The sequence below is a fragment of the Camelus ferus genome, chromosome 19 (assembly GCF_009834535.1).
Source record: "Camelus ferus isolate YT-003-E chromosome 19, BCGSAC_Cfer_1.0, whole genome shotgun sequence".
Classification (NCBI taxonomy): domain Eukaryota; kingdom Metazoa; phylum Chordata; class Mammalia; order Artiodactyla; family Camelidae; genus Camelus; species Camelus ferus.
In genome coordinates, this window is record NC_045714.1 from 16,133,229 (window position 1) to 16,150,947 (window position 17,719).

Sequence of the window (17,719 nt, forward strand, 5' to 3'; positions counted from 1 at the left end):
GGGCGGGGCGCGGACACGCGAGGGCCCGGCTCGCAGCAGCCGCGCGGGGCTCCGAGGCGCGATGGCGGCGCGCAGTCTGGGCCGCGGCGTCCTGCGGCTCCTGGGCGGCGTGCGTGGGGTGGGGTCGCAGGGCCCGGCGGTCCCCCGGCCCTGGGGCAGCGCCCCCGCCCCCGCCACGCCGTCCGGCTCGTACCAGGAGCGGAGGGCACAGGCCGTCCGCGAGCCGGCCGCCTTCTGGGGGCCGCTGGCGCGGGACGGGCTCGTCTGGGACACCCCCTACCACACCGTGTACGACTGCGACTTCCGCAGCGGCAGGATCGGCTGGTTCCTGGGAGGCCAGTTAAACGTGTCTGGTGAGTGGGCTCGGGACTGGGGCGCCCCGACTCTCGGGGAGGGGACTCAGCCCAGCGGAGGCCATCCAAGGCCAGGCGGACCGCAGCCCCACACGCCCCCTCCTCCAGCGCCCGGGCCCTGGCCCCCCAGCGCGGGGCGCAGTCACCCCCCACCCCCGTCCCCGGACTCCCCCGTCCCGGCTTGGGCGCCCAGCTGCTGGCCTTGCGCAGCCGCCGGCTCCCCGGTGGGCGTCTTCTAAGTTTAACTTGGGCCCCCACCGCCCCGCACCACCCAGCACCGCCGAGCGCGCACGCCCGCCGTGAGCAGAGCGCGCGACACCTGCTCCGGGCGGGGGTGGAGGGCGCCGGGCGCCGAGGAATCCGGACTTCCCGTTCATGCCCCGGGGCGGGAGACAGGACCCAAAAGCTTCTGGCTGTTGTCGCCGCCAGGTGCCGGCCGGCAACTCTCCTGGCGAGCGACCCCGCCCATGTAAACCAATAGAGCTGTGGTGGGTGGCCGGGGCGGGAAGCGCGGTCAGCAGCTGGAGTCCATGGGAAGGTGGGAAGGCAGCAACGGTGGGGCCTCGCAGCTCTCAGTTTCCTCGCCCCAGAGACCCTCGGGGCAGGGCCCAGAAACCGGCTCCACCACCAGTCCGTCTTCTGCACTTTGCCTCGGTTGAATCCACTACTCTTTTGTTAATTGTTGAGGTTTGGACTGGGGTTGGGGGGTGGGGAGAGCACTGTTCCATGACCGGGGATGGGGTAAGGCCCAGGAATGTGGCAGCAGCCAGCCAGACAGGGTAGGCCTGGGGAGTGGGCGGCCAGGAGGAGCGGTCAGAGAGGCTGCCTATCTGGCAGGAAAGCGTAACGGGGTAGGTGGGATGTAGGCGGTGTTTAAGGAACGGTTCTGTAGGTCTTCGTGGCCAAGGCTTGAACTGGGAGGGAGGATACGCGCCTCCTGGCTCCACCAGTTTTTCTGATGCTCTGAGCCTCAGTCTCTTGTGAGGACCGGGGAGGGGTGGGGGGTCAGTAATGCCCACGTGAGGGGCTGGTTGTGAGGACAGAGCAAACAAAGGTGGAGCTGGCCGGGTACGTACTGGTGATCCATGAGCAGTAGTGATTTTAGTTTGTAAAATTCAGAGATAGCCATAGGGTTATCAGAGTATCTTACAGTTATTTTTCAACAAATAAATTTAAGTGAACTTTGGACCAGGTTTATATATACATACAGTATATTACCTTGCTGATACAATCAAGATGACTCATTTAGTAGATAGATGTTTTCTTTAAAATTGAGTCAGCAGCAAGTGTCCTTGAACTAGTGGGAAAAAACTAACCCCTTAGGTTTGCAGGGCTGGTGATAAGCAGACTGGATGGGAGAGCCACAGACAGGGGCAGAAGTCTGCAGCTCCTTTGGAAGCTGCCCTGGACTTGGGAGGCCTGAGTCTGCCGGAGCGTTCAAGGTTGGCTCCTGAACACTGGCTGACTCTCACTCTCAGATAAGATGGGGGACAGATCTCACGGGACAGGCCGCAGGGACTCGTGAGCTCACTTGGTCAGGGTCAGGGTCAGGTCAGGGTGTGGTCTGCAAGCAACCCCCCTGCCTCTTTTCCTTCTCTTATTTCTCCTCGATGGCTACCTTAACCGGAAGTAGAGCTTCAGAAAACTGCCTTGTAGAAAACCAGCTTTTCAGCTGCATTTCACCTCGAATGTATATGCCACCCTCTTATCTGTCAGGAATCTCTCTGCCCTTTGCCAGTGTCTGCAAATCATAGAGGTGATGGTGTGAACCAGGAGCAGGCCAAGTCAGGGCTGCCCTGGGAGCCACCCAAAAAAGCCGTGGGCGGGGGTGGGGAGTCTTGGCTCGACGTCTGTCTGTGTGACGGTCATGTGATGATGGTGTACTCCAAAGGAGTGTCACTCCAACCTCCCTTTACCCTTCAGGAAGGTTTGTACCTGTAGTTCTCAAAGTGTGGTCTCTGGACTGCGGCATCAGCAGCAAACGTTTTAGAAGCTCAAGTTCTCAGGTGCCATACCAGGGCCAGTGACCTGGGGCGGGGGAGGCCCGCCGGGGCTCCCAGTGCACACCCAAGGTCGAGAACCACTGACCTGCGTCCAGCCGGGGCTGGAGGAGGTGCTGCTGACGTGGGCAGCGTTGAGATGAGTGTCCTCAGGAGACCGTGAAGCAGACACAGTGGTGTGTAGGGGGACAGACAGCGGTTCTGGGCCTGCCTCTGGATTCACACCTATGTCTAATCTTTGCTTCCCCAGGCCGTTCTGTGCCCCTATTTCCTCGTCTGTAACGTGAGGTTAGCGGGTAACCGAATTCTGTTCCACTTACTCTTGTTGCCATTTTCTTGGTGTCTGGGATCCCGTGGGTCAGGACTTTGGACAGGGCCCGGTGGGCATGGCGCGCCTTTGTTCCTGACGTCAGGGGCCCCAGCCATCTCCCTGCTGCTCACCCCCAAGGAGGGGGCCTGGGCTGTGCCCACTGCAGCCTGGCTCAGCTGGAGCTGCCACCCAAAGCTCCTGCAAGGGGCCTCTTCTTGGGTGGTACCTGGCCCTGGGGACATCGGCGACCAGCGCTCCCAGGGACTAGGGCAGGTTCCTGCTCGGCATCATGTGACTGGGGAACACCTAAGGCATGAAATGAGAAAATGCTTGTAAAACACTGTGCATTCCTGCGCCCAGTCCCCGCCCTTCGTTATTTATTAATGGATCCCGGGGGTGGGGGGGCTATGACCTTGAACCTGGCCTTCAGCAGTGCTGCTGGCCTGCTGTGCTTCCTCCGAAAGGGACTGCATGGGTTTCCATCTGATCAGCCGATGCAGGAAGCAGGCCCCAGAGGGCACACAGGTGGCGAATGGGGCTCTCAAACCTGGTCCTGGAGCCCTGGGGTAGCCAGGCCTTGGGAGGGCTGGGTGGCGGTGCCAGAAGCCCCTGGGGAGGGGGATTCGGGCCATGCCCCCTCCAGTGACTTGCTTCTGTGCCATTTGCATAAACCTGCTCCATGCAAGGTTCTTCAGAAAGCCAGGCTCTGAAAAGGCTCCTTTCCAGCCTTTCAGGTTTGGCTCTTTCCCTCGTGGGGCTCCACAGATGTCTCGGCTCTGTGGGGATAAACGCGTGATGTCAGGAAGTTGCAGGTGTGGAACTTGAGGGTGGCGCCCTGTTGCTTTCAGAACACAAAACTAGATGCTATTTTGAGTCTGATTTTGAAAAACAAGTGTGTGTGTCTTACTTTCGAGCAAGGGTCTAGGACACTGGTTGTGGGTAAGCGTCCAGCACCGGCTTTCTCGCACATCTTTTGGAATGTCCGTTGCAGCAGTGGAAACTCTCTTTTCTTTATGATGTGCATCAGATCATTCAGGTCCCAGACACACTGATATAGCAAGCGCCTGCAGTCCTGGAGTGACTCTGCGGCCCTTCAAGGAACTCTCAGTGGAAACGTGACCTCAGGGCTGGGGAGGAGGGTCCCTCAGGAAAGTCTGAATCCTCTCCAGTGTCAGAAGCATGACTTACTTTAAATAGCGGTGCTTATGGAAAGTTGGCAAATACAGTTTTTGTGACTGATGTAATATCTTAAAATGTGCCAGGGAGGTGTTCTATTTAAAGAAAGCCCATTGTGAATCCTTTTGTGAATATTAACTCCCTCTCTTTGTTGGATGGAAACAAAATTTCTGTAAAGTTGGGGGAGGGGCAGGGATGCACTTAAACAGAGCAAGAGTTTGCTGAATGAAAATTCCTGCATTCGTGTGTCCTTTTTTATGATGGAAATGATGACTGTCTGGTCACCATGCCTTTAGAACAAACCCAAGCCCACCCGCCGCCCACCAGTGGGCATTTGCAGAGCCCGGGTGCAGACCTGCCCTAGGTGAACGGAATGGAGTCTCATCTCCTGTCCTCATGACACCAGCGTGAGGTGTTTGGCGGCCTCGTCGTGCTGATGCAGGAATAAAGGCTCTGACTTGTGTACGGTGGCGGACAGTGTGGAAAACGCCCCCGTGCCCCGGCGATCTTTTGAGGAGATGGACCACACATCTGCAAAGGAGCAGGTCTGCTCTGGGCGACCGGCTCTGGGCGACCGGCTCGAGGTTTCATGGCCACTACCCGGGGAGTTAGGATGCCCGAGATGAAGGCCTCGCAGGGGCGGGTCCCTGCCCTCAGGGACACTGTGCCCAGGTGGGGGCCACTGAGCCGAGTGAGTAAGCACTGAGTGTGTGGGTCACTGGGTGCTGAGCGGGAGAGATCACTCTGCTGGGAAATTTGGAAAAGGCCTGAAATAAGAGGTGGGGTTTGAGCCGAGCCTTAAATTGCAGGATCTCCTTGTCCAGCTATTCTTGGAAATGGAATTTTCTTGTCCCGCTGCCAGTTCTTTGGGTGGAGACTTTTTTTTTAAACAAGAGACATAGCAGTTTGCTTCCCTTCATCCTTCCTCCTCGTTTTCTCTGCAGTCGGGACAAAAGCGGAAGCCGTGCGCGTGTGTGTTAACACCGCGGGGCCGCGTCTCTAGGCCCTGCACTGTGCTGCCCTGGTGCCGTGTCATCTGAGTGTCATCCACGGCAGCTGTGAGCTGTGTCTCCCTTGGGGACACCGTCAGACCATCTGACCCCATGGCAGGAAAACGCCAGTGGCATCTAATTACTACTGTGACTCCCAGAGTCAGGAAGCACCGCTCCCCCACGGGTTGGAAGAGAGAGATTTAGCGACCGTGCTTAGAGATGAACAGGCCAGTCTTTGGCTGGTGAGTGGTTGGACGGTGACTCTAGGGAGTGTGGTTTTAACCATGACCCCAGCTGCTCGTTGATGTCTTACAGCGCTGGCAGGGGTCCCCACTGGAAAAAGAAAGCCGCCTGGAATCTGGAAAGCACATACCGGGTGGGTGTGAGTGGATGTACGCACACACGGCTGTCTGTCTGTCTGTCTGTCTGAGCCAGGCCGGGGCCCCAGTAGCAGCCTGATGTCGGATCTTGTTAGAAGTGAAGCGCTCGGCCCACCCAGGCCTGCTCGGTCAGAGACTCAGGGTGAGGCCCCTCAATCCGTGTGTGCTCACAAGTCCTCAGGGGCCCCCGGGGATTTAGAAGCCCTAATTTAGGCCAAAAAGAAAACTTCTTGAGGGATGAAGCCATGAAGACAAGAAGAGGTCTGTTCCCTCCCCAGACCTGGGGCCAGCCCGGTGTCATCAGGACCCCGCTGCCGCCCTGCAGCTTGCAGACTCAAAGGTCTACCCATGAGCCAGGGCTGAGGCGCTCCTTTGCTCTGTGCCCCGGGGCCGGCTGCAAGCAGATAGGCAGGAGCAGGGCACCAAGGGGCACCAGGCTGTGAGCATCTCAGGAAGCGGAGAGGGAGGCAGGAGGCCAGGGAAGTGAGGGGCCCCAGGACAGAGTGAGGACGAGCAGGCCGGGGCCTAGGGTGTGGGTGCCAGGGCCACGGCAGCAGTGGGGAGGAGTCCACCAGGCAGGGAGAAACCACGCCAAGGGCCTGGGGCAGGAAGCCCTCCGCAGACTTGGCCCCGCCAGTGAGGGGCGGCAGTTCACGCGGGGCCTGGGTGGCCCCTTGTCCGGCACCTCTGAGGGCGGGGGGCGCTGCACTGGAGACCTGCCTGGATGCCTGCTTCCTGGCTGGACCTAGGGCAGGTTGCTGACTGCCTGGGCCATTCGGAGACTGTTTCCCCAGCTACACCCAAGCCGGCCACTTCCAGGGCAACTCAGAGGGCCCAACCCAGGGAGGGGCGTTTGGGAGCAGCTGCCCAATCAGAGGCCGCACATGCATCTCCTGGGGGCTTCTCAAGGTGGGTCTGGGTTGGGGCCGAGCCTCTGTCCTGCAGCCAGCTCCCTGGTGATGCCCGGAGCAGCCCTCTTCCTGCTGGGCTCTGCTCAGTGCCCGGCTGCGTGCAGCCCGTCCTCAGCTGGGCACTCCCAGGCTTGTGGCCTCCCAAGGGCACCGCTTCCTGTCCCGTGGGCCACGCAGTGGGCGCGGGGACAGGACCCCCCCCACCCCGCGGAGGGGCGGTCACTACCTCAGCTCCCAGGCAGGGGTACGCCCTCATCTGCTGACTGTTCCAGGAATCGGTGGTTTTAGTGTGAAAACTCTTGATTCCTAAGCTTTGGGCCAGACTGACCTGCGCTGATGTCAGATTTACTGTGTAAATCCAGGTCCTGCCACCAAAACTCCTCAGTTTGTCTTCTTACTTTCCTCTCTTCTGTTTTCTGGGCATTTCTTCTCTTCTGTTTTTCTACTGATTCAAAGAACTTTCTTGTGTCAGCAAGGAGTGCTTTTTCCTATGACATCTACATTTATTAAACTTTTGGAGGTATAATTGATATACTTGTTATGAGCCAGAAAACTGAAATGAAATTGTTTTATTAACGTGTAAGAATAAATGATGGATAAAATAACCCAAGAGGGGAAAAAATGTGATTGACACACGCTTACACACATACACAGACCCACAGATACACAGACACACGTACACACAGGCACATGCACACAGACGCACGCACACAGACACAGACACACAAGTGCCAGTGTGTACATGTTTTCGCGTGCGGTCTCCCCCTCAAGGATTATGAGAATCACGTGACTTGTTCTGGGGAGGGTCTCCCGTAACTCGTCCGGATGGGTTTCCGTCAGGAAGTGTCTGTAGCGGCCTGTCGGGGGCGGGTGGGCCGAGCAGGTGTGGCTCACCCTGTGGTCCTGCAGAGGCACTGAGTCTCCTGTGGGATTCTGATCCTCGGCTGTGACTCAGACGTGACAGACGGAGTAGCTCCCATTTGTGCCAGAGGAGACTGAGTAGGAGAAGATAAGTAACCGCCCCAAAAAGAAAAAAATGTGTTTACCTGGACACGGGTGACCAGGGGGTGACCCTGGAGACGGGGGCACAGGCGGCTGCCGCCCCTGCGCTTACGGCATTACTTACCCCCCCCCCCCCCCGGTGGGGAGCGGGTGACGCAGACTGGCCGTGAGGGCCCAACGGAAGGGGCTCTGGACAGAGGGCAGGGCCGAGCGCCCCCGAAGCCCAGCGAGTGCTGGTGAACAGGGTGGCCACGGCCCTGCTGACCTTCAGGTGCACAGGGAGCCGTCCCAGGTAACTGGGGCAGCCATGTGATCTGAGCTCGGGTCGTGGAGCGGGAGGCGGGCAGAACCTTCCAGAAACCAGCGAGGCCCTTCCCATCCCTGCACCACTTCCCGGAGCAGCGAGCTGGCCGCCCCGTGCGAGGGGATGCGGGTCCTTGTCCTGGTTGCACCTCCACCGCCCGGGAGCCCGTCCCGCCAGCCGCACTCCGAATCGGGACACCCTGTTTGCATTGAGTCTTTCTAGCAGCTCGGCCCAGGCAGCACTTTAGAACCACCCAGGAGCCTTGAAAACTGGGCCAGTCGGGTCAGGGTCCCCGCGGTGGCGTGAAGCAGGGGTCACCTGGACTCGCGGGGTCATCCTTGCGCAGTGACAGCCTTGTTTCCGTGGGTTCTGTCACCCCTCTCCTTGCAAGGGAGGGGAGACCTGCCCCTGGTGAGGGAGGGAGGCCCACCCAGGGAGAGCAGCACACGGAGTGTAACATCCTTGAACCTGTTCTGTGCAGTCAACTGCCTGGATCAGCACGTCTGGAAGTCCCCGGAGAGCGTCGCTTTGATCTGGGAGCGCGATGAGCCTGGAACCGAAGTGAGGATCACCTACAGGTACGCAGTGTCCCCGATGGTGGGCGTCTCTGTGCCCGGCACCGGCCCCGGGCTGTGAACAGGCGGCGGCCTGGCCCGCTCATCCACAGGGGTGATACTTGGAGTCTTTAGGTCCCGCGGCAGGAGCCGGTCTTTGGAGACAAGTATGACGAATGTTCAGGGCACAGGACAGTTCCTGGCACCGTCCTGCGTGCCTGTGACTGACTCTGGGTGGGCGGTTATCTGCATATCGGGGCCGTGTTGCCACTCCGGAGCTGGCCTCTGCTCTGGGGAAGAGCAAACACGAACATGCGCTGAACGAAACACACGCCGGGGCGACAGCGGCGCAAGCAGCAGGCATGTCTTTAAAAAGGGCCACACCTGACGTTTGTATCTGTGAGGCCTCAAGTTCCTCATGTGTTCGACGTGCCAGGCGGCCTTCTGGACGCTGCTTGCGTGTTGGGGGTGGAGGAGACCCGGTGTCCGGGGCCAGGCCCTGGCCTTCCCAAGGCGCTGCCCTTCCCGGGACGGCCTTGCTCCCGGTCTCTGTGGCCTGTCGCTGCTGAAGATGCCTTCGCTCAAGCATCCACACACTTTCAGCACCATCTCAGCTTCACCGTGAACACAGTCTTGGGTCCCTTCACCCCTCCATCAAGTAGTTGTGGGTGACACTGTCCTGGTGGGTGGCCGCCGCGCTTCTTGTCCAGTCATTCCTCCAGTGTCCCTGAGTGCACGGTACCATTAAGGCAGGTGGAGGAATGCTGTAGTCACAGGTGGTCCCCAGCCACACGGCCGAGTGTAGCCAGGTGGTCACTTTGGGTCTCAGCAGTCAGAGAGGCCTCTCTGAGGAGTGGCGTTCAAGCTGAGGTCCTGGGAGACGGGGTGGGGGTGGGCCATCCAGGCCGGAGCAGGGTGGCCAGGGAGCAGAGTGAGGTGCAGGTACACAGGGCTGGGGCAGGGGAGCCAAGGGACGTGGTAGTGGGAGGATGTTCAGATGGACAGGTCCAGACCCCGGGGCTGAGCACAGCAGTCGCCCGTCCCTTGGGGACCCCAGGTGTCCTGCCAGTTTTTCAGACTCCGGTTTTATCACAGACCAAGTGCACCAGCCCTTGCGAAGCTGTAGTCAAGGTGACCCCTAGATGCAGGGGTGACGCCTGTTAGTCTGCCGTGGCTACAGTTAGCGGGCACTGCCCTGCTTGTGCCTCGCCCGCCCCCAGCACTCCTCGCGGTCACAGTCCATCCCAGCCCTTCCTGCTGGTCACCTCCCTGACCTGGGTCCCTGGACAGACAGCCTCCTGGCTCTGTGTGGCCCACAAAGCCATCGTGGCCGGCGCCTCAGGCCTGCGCACTGGAGTTGGGGGCAGGGCTCCAAAGACCCAGCTGCTCCCACTCGTAGAAGATCACGGCTCTCTGCGGGGCTCGGGGGTGTGGAGGGGGTAAGGCAGCCCAGCCGTGGACTGATCTCCTTCTGTCCTCCAGTGGGCCACCCCCGGGCCCGTGTTGGGCAGAGTCTGCGAGCCGTGCTCAGCCAGCCTGCCGAGTATGTGGTTGTAACCATGGGGGCAGCTCAGGACTGCAGCCAGCTGGTTAACACAAAGAACAACTTCATTTCCATTGCAAAGCAGCCCAGGGCAGGGGACAAATGTCTAAGTACATGGAAGGAATTTATTATCCTCTCTAAAAATAAACAGACTCGGCCTGAAATGGTTTTACACACTTGAGCCGGTCTCGGTGCCAGGTGCCTGTTACCTACTGTTTGCGTGAAAGGAGAATTGTGTGTCTGCAAGGGCAGCTGCTCTGAGGCACTGGGGTTAATCATTGTCCTGGTCATGTTAGGGTTTTGCTGTGAGGTTTTCTTCCTTGTCTCGGAGGACTGCCCGCACTTCAGGGCTCGCTGTCCTGCCAGCACACAGACTGCCACTAGAATGAGTGCATTCCTGCCAAGTGTCCCACGTGGTAGCACCCAAGGTGCCCCGGATGGTCACAGGCCTCAGGGGCCTGAAGACAAGTTCCAGACCTGCAGCCTGAGCCGTGGAAGGAAACCGCATGGGGCTGCAGTTCCAGGGGCTGGCGTTTCCTGGGGACCAGGCCACCTCGTCTGTCGGAAGCTGAGGACCCATCTCCTGTGCCAGGTGGCCAGACAGCTCCTCAGGGTCTGCTGGGAGCTTTGAGGAGGTACATTTCTGAAGAGTCATCACAGAGCTTGTGATGGGAACCCACTCTGCCCCAGCTGTTGTGGCACCCTGCCCAGCCCAGGAGAGTGGCACGGTCCCTGGGCTTGGCAGATGCGCGTGTGCATACCCACCCTGCGTACACTTTAAACGTGCTCCTTCTCCGTGCACGTTTCTACAGCCTGCGCCTGTGCCCCAGGATCCTTCCTGGAGATGCTCTCCGGGCTGCGGGGACCGCCCTGTTTCCGCCCTGGAGGTTGGGCTGCTGCCTGAGGGCCACGTAGCCTTCGAGGATCTGAATACCAGCAGATCTGAATGCCATTGTATATTTGCGGCCGCAGCTCCCTGGGGCAGGGAGGCCTGGTGGGACCAGCTTTGGGAACCCTGGGGGGCCCACGTGTTCTCATTCTGCCCCCACCCCACCTGCCCCATCGGTTCCTTCCCTCTGCAGCACCAGCTGGCGCTGGGCCAAGGCCCTGGGGGCACACTGGGCAGTGTGGTAGGCCGCCTGCTGGCGCGGGCCACCTGGGTCTGGGAAGAGGACAGCCTCCTTCATGTGCGGTGCTCACTCCCGGATGGGAAGCTGGCCGGGGCAGCGTGGGATGACCTGCACACATCTCCGATGGCCTGCACACACTGCCTGGGGAAGAGGGCCACCTGTGACCCCAGCCTGGGGCAAGGGCTAGAGGGCCGCCTAGCTGACTTTCATCTGTCCTCTACTGGGAGGTGTGCTGAGAACTGGCTTGAGGAAGCTGTTCTCCCCAGCAAGCCAGCAGGACGGCCAACCTGGGCCCCTGGCACTGCCTGAGGCCTCCAGGGCCAGGGCTGCAGAGGCCAGGCGGCACAGATAACCTGGGCGGCTCCCCGAGGCTGTGCGGCCAGATAGCCCCGGGCCCGGTCCTTCCAGCTGTCCCCACGCCTCTTTCGCAGGAAGGTCCTTCCCATCCAGTTCAGGCAGATTCCAGAGGCCCTGGGGGTGGGAATGTGCAGAAACACAAACCTCTTCCTCGAGGTGGATGGTGGTGATTCAGGACCACTGTCTGCCTGGAGCCTGGGGTCTGGGCCAGGGATTTCCAGGCTGGGGACGGGCAGAGGGCGAGGAGCAGGGCACACAGCTGCGGCTGGTCCCAGCGTCCCTGCACATAGGGACTCTTGGGGGTGGGGGGGTGCACGGTCCACCAGACAGAGGAGAAGGCCGTCCGAGAGTGTTCACCAGGCTCTGAACTAGGATCTGCCGTCTGAGTTCTCTGAAGAGGGGTCCAGAGGTGACCCTTTTAATTAAGCTGTGACAGGTTTCCGCCCTGGCCGGGACCTCCTCTATGAAGGAGGGATGGGGCGAGGCCAGCGCTGCCCCAGCCCTGGAGGCTGGGCCCGTGTGGTGACGGCCAGGCTGTGCAGCAGGGCTGGGCACCCGGGCTGCGGGGGAGGGGGCACACCTGAGCCGAGTGGGCCCGGCCTCGGAGGCAGTGATGTCTGTGGTCATTCACCCGGGTCCTGTTACTGCAGGAGGTTGTGCACAGTGTCCCGAGGAACAGAGGGGACATCAGGTGCCCCTGCCCTGCCTGCCTCAGAGCCCCTCGGTGGGCATGGAGGATGGCCCCTCCCTGGCAAGTTGGTGGGGCCCTGGGCGTTACTGGTCCCTAACTTGCACCGGGAGTACAGGGTGGGGCCTGGCCTTTGGGGCGCCCCTCTGTCTGGGGCAGGCCGACGGGCCCCTGTGGGCAGAGGGGGCCGTGCAGTCTGAAGTCTGGCTGCACCTCCCCAGAGGCTGGCTTGTGCCCCGGGCCCTGGGCGTCTTCATATCAGGCCACTTGTTAAGGTCACGGAAGTGTCTCCGCGGGGCTCTGGCGGGAGGAAGCAGGAAGTCTCGCTCAGAGAAGAGTCTGAGGAAGTCCTGGGGGGTGGGCTTGAGAAGCAGAGGAGGGGTGGCGTGTGGATGAAGGCCAAGGGGCAGTGGCCGGCCTGCGCGCCGTTGGGGGGACGTGGCCAGGTGCGTGGAGGCCTGTGCTTGCCTGCTTTGTCCCCGGCTGCGTGTGACCTGGAGCAAGGCTCCACCTCTCTGACCGTCTCTTCTCTGCAAAATGGAGACTTGCTTCTCTGCTGGGTGGCTGTGTGTTGAGCAGTGCCCGGGGGTGAGAGCCCAGACTGGGGCCTGGGGGGGAGAGTCTGTTCTAGTGAAGCTCGGGGCCAGCTGAAGGGAGGTCAGCGAGGGTTTCAGATTCGACGAGGGAGGGGCACGGGGTGGACGTGTGGCTGACGGGGCCGGGAGGGCTGGGACGGGAGTTTCCGGAGGAGAACCTGGGGTCGCTAAAAGGCAGCCTGACCTCTGCTCTTGCTCTTTTCTCCTCAGACTTAGCGCAGTTTGCAGTGAGCGAGTGCCTTTGTTAAAATACTAGAGCAGCTGGCGGGGGGGTTCGTTACCTGGAGTAATGAGTCGATGGTGGAGTGCTTTGGGGTGAACCAGACCCGGGGTCGGGGGTGGGGGGCGGGGGCTGTCAGGCAGGGCAGTGGGTTTGTCGGGTGGGCTCCCAGTGGCTGCCCCGCAGACTTCTGAGTAACTCCGACGGCAGAGCTTGGTCGGGAATTCCCATGCTGGCTCCCAGAACCCAGCAGCAGCCTGGGGTTACTTGGATGCAGCTGGTTTTACACGAGCGTTTAACTTTCCTTAAGACTTTGGCTCCAGATTTTGAAGCTGGGGAGTGCTTTGAATCCTTCTATACCTGACATTATTTTTCTTTTGTTTTCTTTTGGGCAAGCCAAGGCTCTTGGAGTTTCACATTGTACAGCTCCTCCATCTTGGGACTGCGGCCAGGGGGACCCCCACAGAGTCCACCTCCTTGACGGGGCCCTCTCTGGGGGTCTTCTGGCCCCCCTGGAGCTGGGTCCCTGCTTTTGTGAAGCCCCTCAGTGCAAGGGACGCTGGGGGGCGGTGGGTTGTGGGAGATGGAGGGGCGCCGTGTGGGTGGGTGTGGAGGTTCCTGTGGGGGAGGACCGCAGTCTTCCAGGAGGGGCTCATGTTCCCGCGGGGCGCTTGGCTTCTTGGGCTGATGTGGGGTGGACCTGCGCTGGGTTCCCACCTGGGCAGCGTGGAGGTGGCTGCTTGACCCTTCCCTGGGTCCTGACGGTATGCCGGTCATGCTGCCCCCCCCCCCCCCGGCCACTTGGTCTCCCGGCTGGCCAGACTTCAGGAGGTGGAAAATCAAGGCTTTAGGAAGGAGCAGCTGGGCTGGCAGCCGTGAGACGCTGCGGGGCTGCCCTGGGGATCGGGGGACGTCCGGACCCCAGTGCCCTCTGTGCTGGACCCTCCATCTGCTGCCTGGGACCCGCTCCCAGGAGGGTTACCCGGAACCAGCCCGCAGTGGACGGCTGCCCTTCCCAGGCCCAGGCTGCCCCGATGTGTGGGCCCCCAACACCTAGAATCTTAGCTGGGATTCGGGGCACCCTTGGCTGTGAAGAGCAGGACCATGGCCCACCAAGCCTGGGGGGTACTCAGGCTCATCCAACTGGAGGGGCCAGAAGCAGGGTTTGGTCCAACGGAGTCTGGTCCGTGTGACATGCTATGGATCCCACCTGGCAACAGGCCTGCAGGTGTGTGCAGACAGCATGCCTTCACCCTTCCCCCGACCAGGGCATGCGTTCCTGCTAAAAGCAGTGGGGAGGAGGGGTCAGGCGGCCTCCCGGAGGGACAGGGGCCGGCTGCTGGACAAGCGGGGCCAAGGGCTGGGGGTCCTGGTGTGAAGTCCTGGGACCGTGAGGAGCAGAAAGTGCTTGTGCTCAGGGGTCACCGTGGGCACCAGGGGAGGGGCGATGGGCTGTGGCTGCCTGGCCCCGGGAGCTGTCTTGACCTCATCTGAATCTAGGAACCAGATGTGAGGAGGCTGGGCAATTTCCCAGCCACAATCCAGGGAGACTTCCCCTGGGAAGCTGGGCGAGGTTTCTGGGCTGTCGGCGGATGGGCGGATTGTTTGCTCCGTGTCTGGGCCGACAGCCCCGTTCTCCTTGCTGGTTGTGCCTGGCCTGGGGTTGCCAGCCACAGGAGCCTCTGGGGTTCTTAGCGCGTTGGCACTGGCTCCCTCGACGAGAGTGCGGCTCTGAGTCTGGAAAGGAAAGAACTTCCTTTCCGGAGACGAGACTCAGGCTGAAGGCTAGCGCGAGGTCTGGAGGAAGCCGGGCATGAGTGAGGGGGGAGGACGGACCTTTTCTCGAGTGCTGCCTGTCCCACTTCTGGGCCACAAGGGCTGTGTTGGTGGGAGGGAGACTCAGGCCCAGGGAGCGGGGCCCTGGGGCCGGTGGTTCCCAACGCGGGGCTCAACACTGAACCATGAAGGAAAGCACCCCCCACCCCCCTCCCCGTTCTGCTCCGTCCTCATTGGAGAAAGGCTCCACTTAATGACTGCAAGGTGGTGGGGTGATGCAGCAGGTGGCGGATGGCGGGGTGCACAGAGCCTGGCGGGTGGGCCTGCCCCCTCCAGCCTCTCGGAACCCAGGCCCCCGCGGAGCGCCGGGAACCTGCTGGGGACAGCAGCCTTGACTGGATGGGGCAACCACAGACCCACCCCACCCCAGAGCTGGCCAACACCCACCCCAGGGGCCAAGCAGGTGGGCCTGCAGCGGAGGGCTCGCGAAGGCATCTGAATGACTGGGAGTCTCATTCACCCTGAGCCCGTGACCGGATACCTGCAACTTACACAGAAGCAAACTGGCATTTTCGCTCCCCTCTTTCTCTTAAGGAACCACCGATTTTCATCAATTTTCTTTTTCTGCCATTTTCTGCAATAATTACAGCCAGTGTTTACAGGACGTCTTTGTAGTGCCTGGGACTGCACATTTGGTCCCATCTGAAGTCGGTTCCGGCTTGTAAACCACAGAAACGTGTTTCTCACGGATGTGGAGGCTGGAAGTCCACGGCCAAGGTGCCAGCATGGTCTCCTGCGGGGGAGGCCCTCCTCCTGACCACGCCTTCTATCTGTGTCCTCACAGTTGTAAGGAAGGGGGCGCTCTGTGGGGTGGCTGACCCCCTCAGAGGGCTCCGCCCTCGTGCCCAGATCACCTCCCAGAGGCCCCCTCTCCTACTGCTGTCATCTTTGGGGTTAGGGTTCCGCAGACATTTGGAGCACAGGAGTCCTTCCAGCCACCTTGCCGGTGGTCCCGCTATTCGGCCATTCTGTGCTTGGGACAGCAAGGCCTGGGGGTGTTGGGGGGGTCAGATCGCGGTCATGGAAGCACTCACTCCTGAGTCCAGAGCTTTCCAGGACGTCCCACAGTGTGGTAACGCCTTGTCTTCTGTGAGGGGCACAGAGAACGTGCAGCCCCAGTGACGCCAGGTTCACCCGCTGACTTGTCAGCAGCGGCACCCTGCTTGTTTCCTGGGAACCCACAGTGTGTCCGGGGCCTTCTGGGCCGTGGCAGCTTGGGCGTCTTCGTGTTGCTGTGTGGCTCCCGCTTTCTGGGTCCCTGCAGCTTCTCTCTGCCCAGAGCCATGGTCACAAGACCCAGTCATGACGTGGGAGGAATTTCATACTTGGGCTGTGCGCCCGCTCAGCTGAATTTCCTGGGCGTCTGTCCTGGAGGCAGTTCGTAGGAGCGTGGGCAGGCGTCCTCGCCTCAGACCAGATTTAGCAGCTACAGTAATATCTGGGCCAGAGGCATCGGCCAGGATGGAAGCGGTGGGTCCCGAGCCTGCCGGCCCTCAGCGAGCCCCGCCTGCCCTCTGCCTTCCCTGGAGAAGGGGTCCCTCTGGCCGGGTCCCGCTTCCTGAAAGCTGATCCATTCTTCTCTCACCGCCTCCGTCGTCCAGAAACGGCTCACCGAAGAGAATACCCGAGTCTGGAGGAGTCTGTGGAGGGACGATGTGTCCTGTCCAGTCCTGTGCCTGGACCGTGACGTTGACCCTGCCCGCCGCTCGGCACCCAGGCCTTCCACCCTCACACCCACGCGATGCCCTGGATTCCTTCCCTGATCGGCAGAATGAAGCGAAGAGGACGGTAGCCGGGGTTGGCCTGTGAGTGGGGCGGCCCTGCCCATTGCCGTCTGGAAGGGCACAACATCTCCTTCCCGTGTGACCCTCCTTCGGCTGCAGGAAGCCGGCAGGCGTGTGCGGAGTGGAAAGGCGCCCATGGTGAGGCTCCGGTCACCCTGTGCCTCTCGTCCCTTCTCACTGCCCAGCTGTTCCCTGCCATTCAAGATGTTTGCTGTGCACCTTCTCTGAGCTCGGAGGTCTAGACCCTGGGAGGAAGGCAGTGGACAAGCCCCAGTCCCTGCCTGAGTAGAGCTGGTTCTCACTGGGCGGATGGGCAGCGGGGAGGGGTCTCTTGGCCGGTGTCTGTTCAGTGAGCACCGTGAGCCAGAGCAATTGTGGCAAGGACACAAGTCGTGCGTTCCCGATTTGTTCCTTAAATGCAGCAACACAACACACCCACACGGCTCATCTTACTTTACTTATTTTCAATAGTAACCATGGAAAAACAGCTTTGATTGGAAGACAGATAAATAAAAGTACAGCGTATTTCTTCCTGTCTCTTCTGAACTCTGTTTCCAGATGTGTCCTGTTTTGGACCGAGCTGGGCAGAGGTGCCTTTCTTTTGTCTGAGCTCGGGCGGGAGTCAGGTTGGTTCACACACTTATGGTCGGATTAGCACTGGGTTGACGTGGTTCCCAGCCGGACCTAAGGGTTGGCTGTAGAAGTCTCCTTTGTCCTGAGGCCAGGCAGCGTTTTGCTGGTGTTCAGCACCATGAATACACACGAGGCCAGTCTGTGTATCTGTGCCGGTTGTTTGCACACATCCACGTGGAAGGCTTGGCCCTGAGTGGTCCACACCGCAGACAAAAGTAGATATCTTGCTCTGAGCCCGAATAGCAAATAGACTCTCTCTGCGCTTGACAACAGAGCTCTAGCTTGCTTTGCTGAGTTCGTTTCTAAGAGTGCTGCATGTCGCTGTCTCTCGGAAAGACCCCGCAGGCAAGGAGGAAGCCAGTGTTTCCGGTGGCAACAGCCCAGAGTACTGGTCACTGAGGGGCTGAATTATCTTTTTGGTACAGAAACAGCATTTCAGTTTGTGAAAGTCTGAGAAGTCACAAATGTCTGAGAACAGCTTTTGAACAGTCTTTGAGAACTTGCAGTATTTGGATCACTTGAAGAACACTAACTTTTCAGTGATTTAAAGACCTAGGTTTGCTGACCTTATTTTCCAGTCTGGAGGAGATTGCTCATGAGAACAAAGGCTTAAAATGATAAATCCAAGTTTAAAAAAATTACGGGTTCGGTGGAAAGATGTGTAGAAGTTGCGATAGAATTAAACGGAGACAAATGGATAGTCCGGAAAGTCTGGATTTAAAAAATGAACCCCCTGACTGTGGTGCCGGGAAGCTCAGGTTAGTGTCCCCTTCCATAGGTGGGACTGGCCGATCGGCTAGTGACCTCACGTGGAATGTGGGCCGCCTGTGTCGGGCGTTTAAAACTGACATGGCAGGAAACACACAAGCCACTGCAGCTTGCTCTCCAGACCTTCCCAGGGCTCTGGGCCAGCTGCCCAGTGCTGACCACCAGGCACCTTCTGCCCCTGA

General features: G+C 60.2%; 1 protein-coding gene and 1 long non-coding RNA gene across 4 annotated transcripts in view; both read left to right on the forward strand.

Moving 5' to 3' along the window:
• Window positions 1-13: 13 nt before the first annotated feature.
• ACSS1 (acyl-CoA synthetase short chain family member 1) overlaps window positions 14-17,719 on the forward strand; it is a 33,382-nt gene continuing 15,676 nt past the window's right edge. The window contains exons 1-2 of one of the 3 annotated variants that reach the window (XM_032461699.1): window positions 14-353; window positions 7,910-8,006. In XM_032461699.1, the coding sequence (XP_032317590.1) occupies window positions 62-353; window positions 7,910-8,006 (389 nt within the window). In that variant the 5' untranslated portion in view covers window positions 14-61. Of the gene's footprint in view, window positions 354-7,909; window positions 8,007-10,136; window positions 10,161-17,719 lie in introns of those variants that run through there. The other 2 variants (XM_032461698.1, XM_032461700.1) reach the window with 2 other exon arrangements.
• Window positions 10,168-16,663, forward strand: LOC116657887. Its single transcript, XR_004313049.1, has 2 exons — window positions 10,168-12,146; window positions 15,954-16,663. It is a non-coding gene; the product is annotated as an uncharacterized LOC116657887 (long non-coding RNA).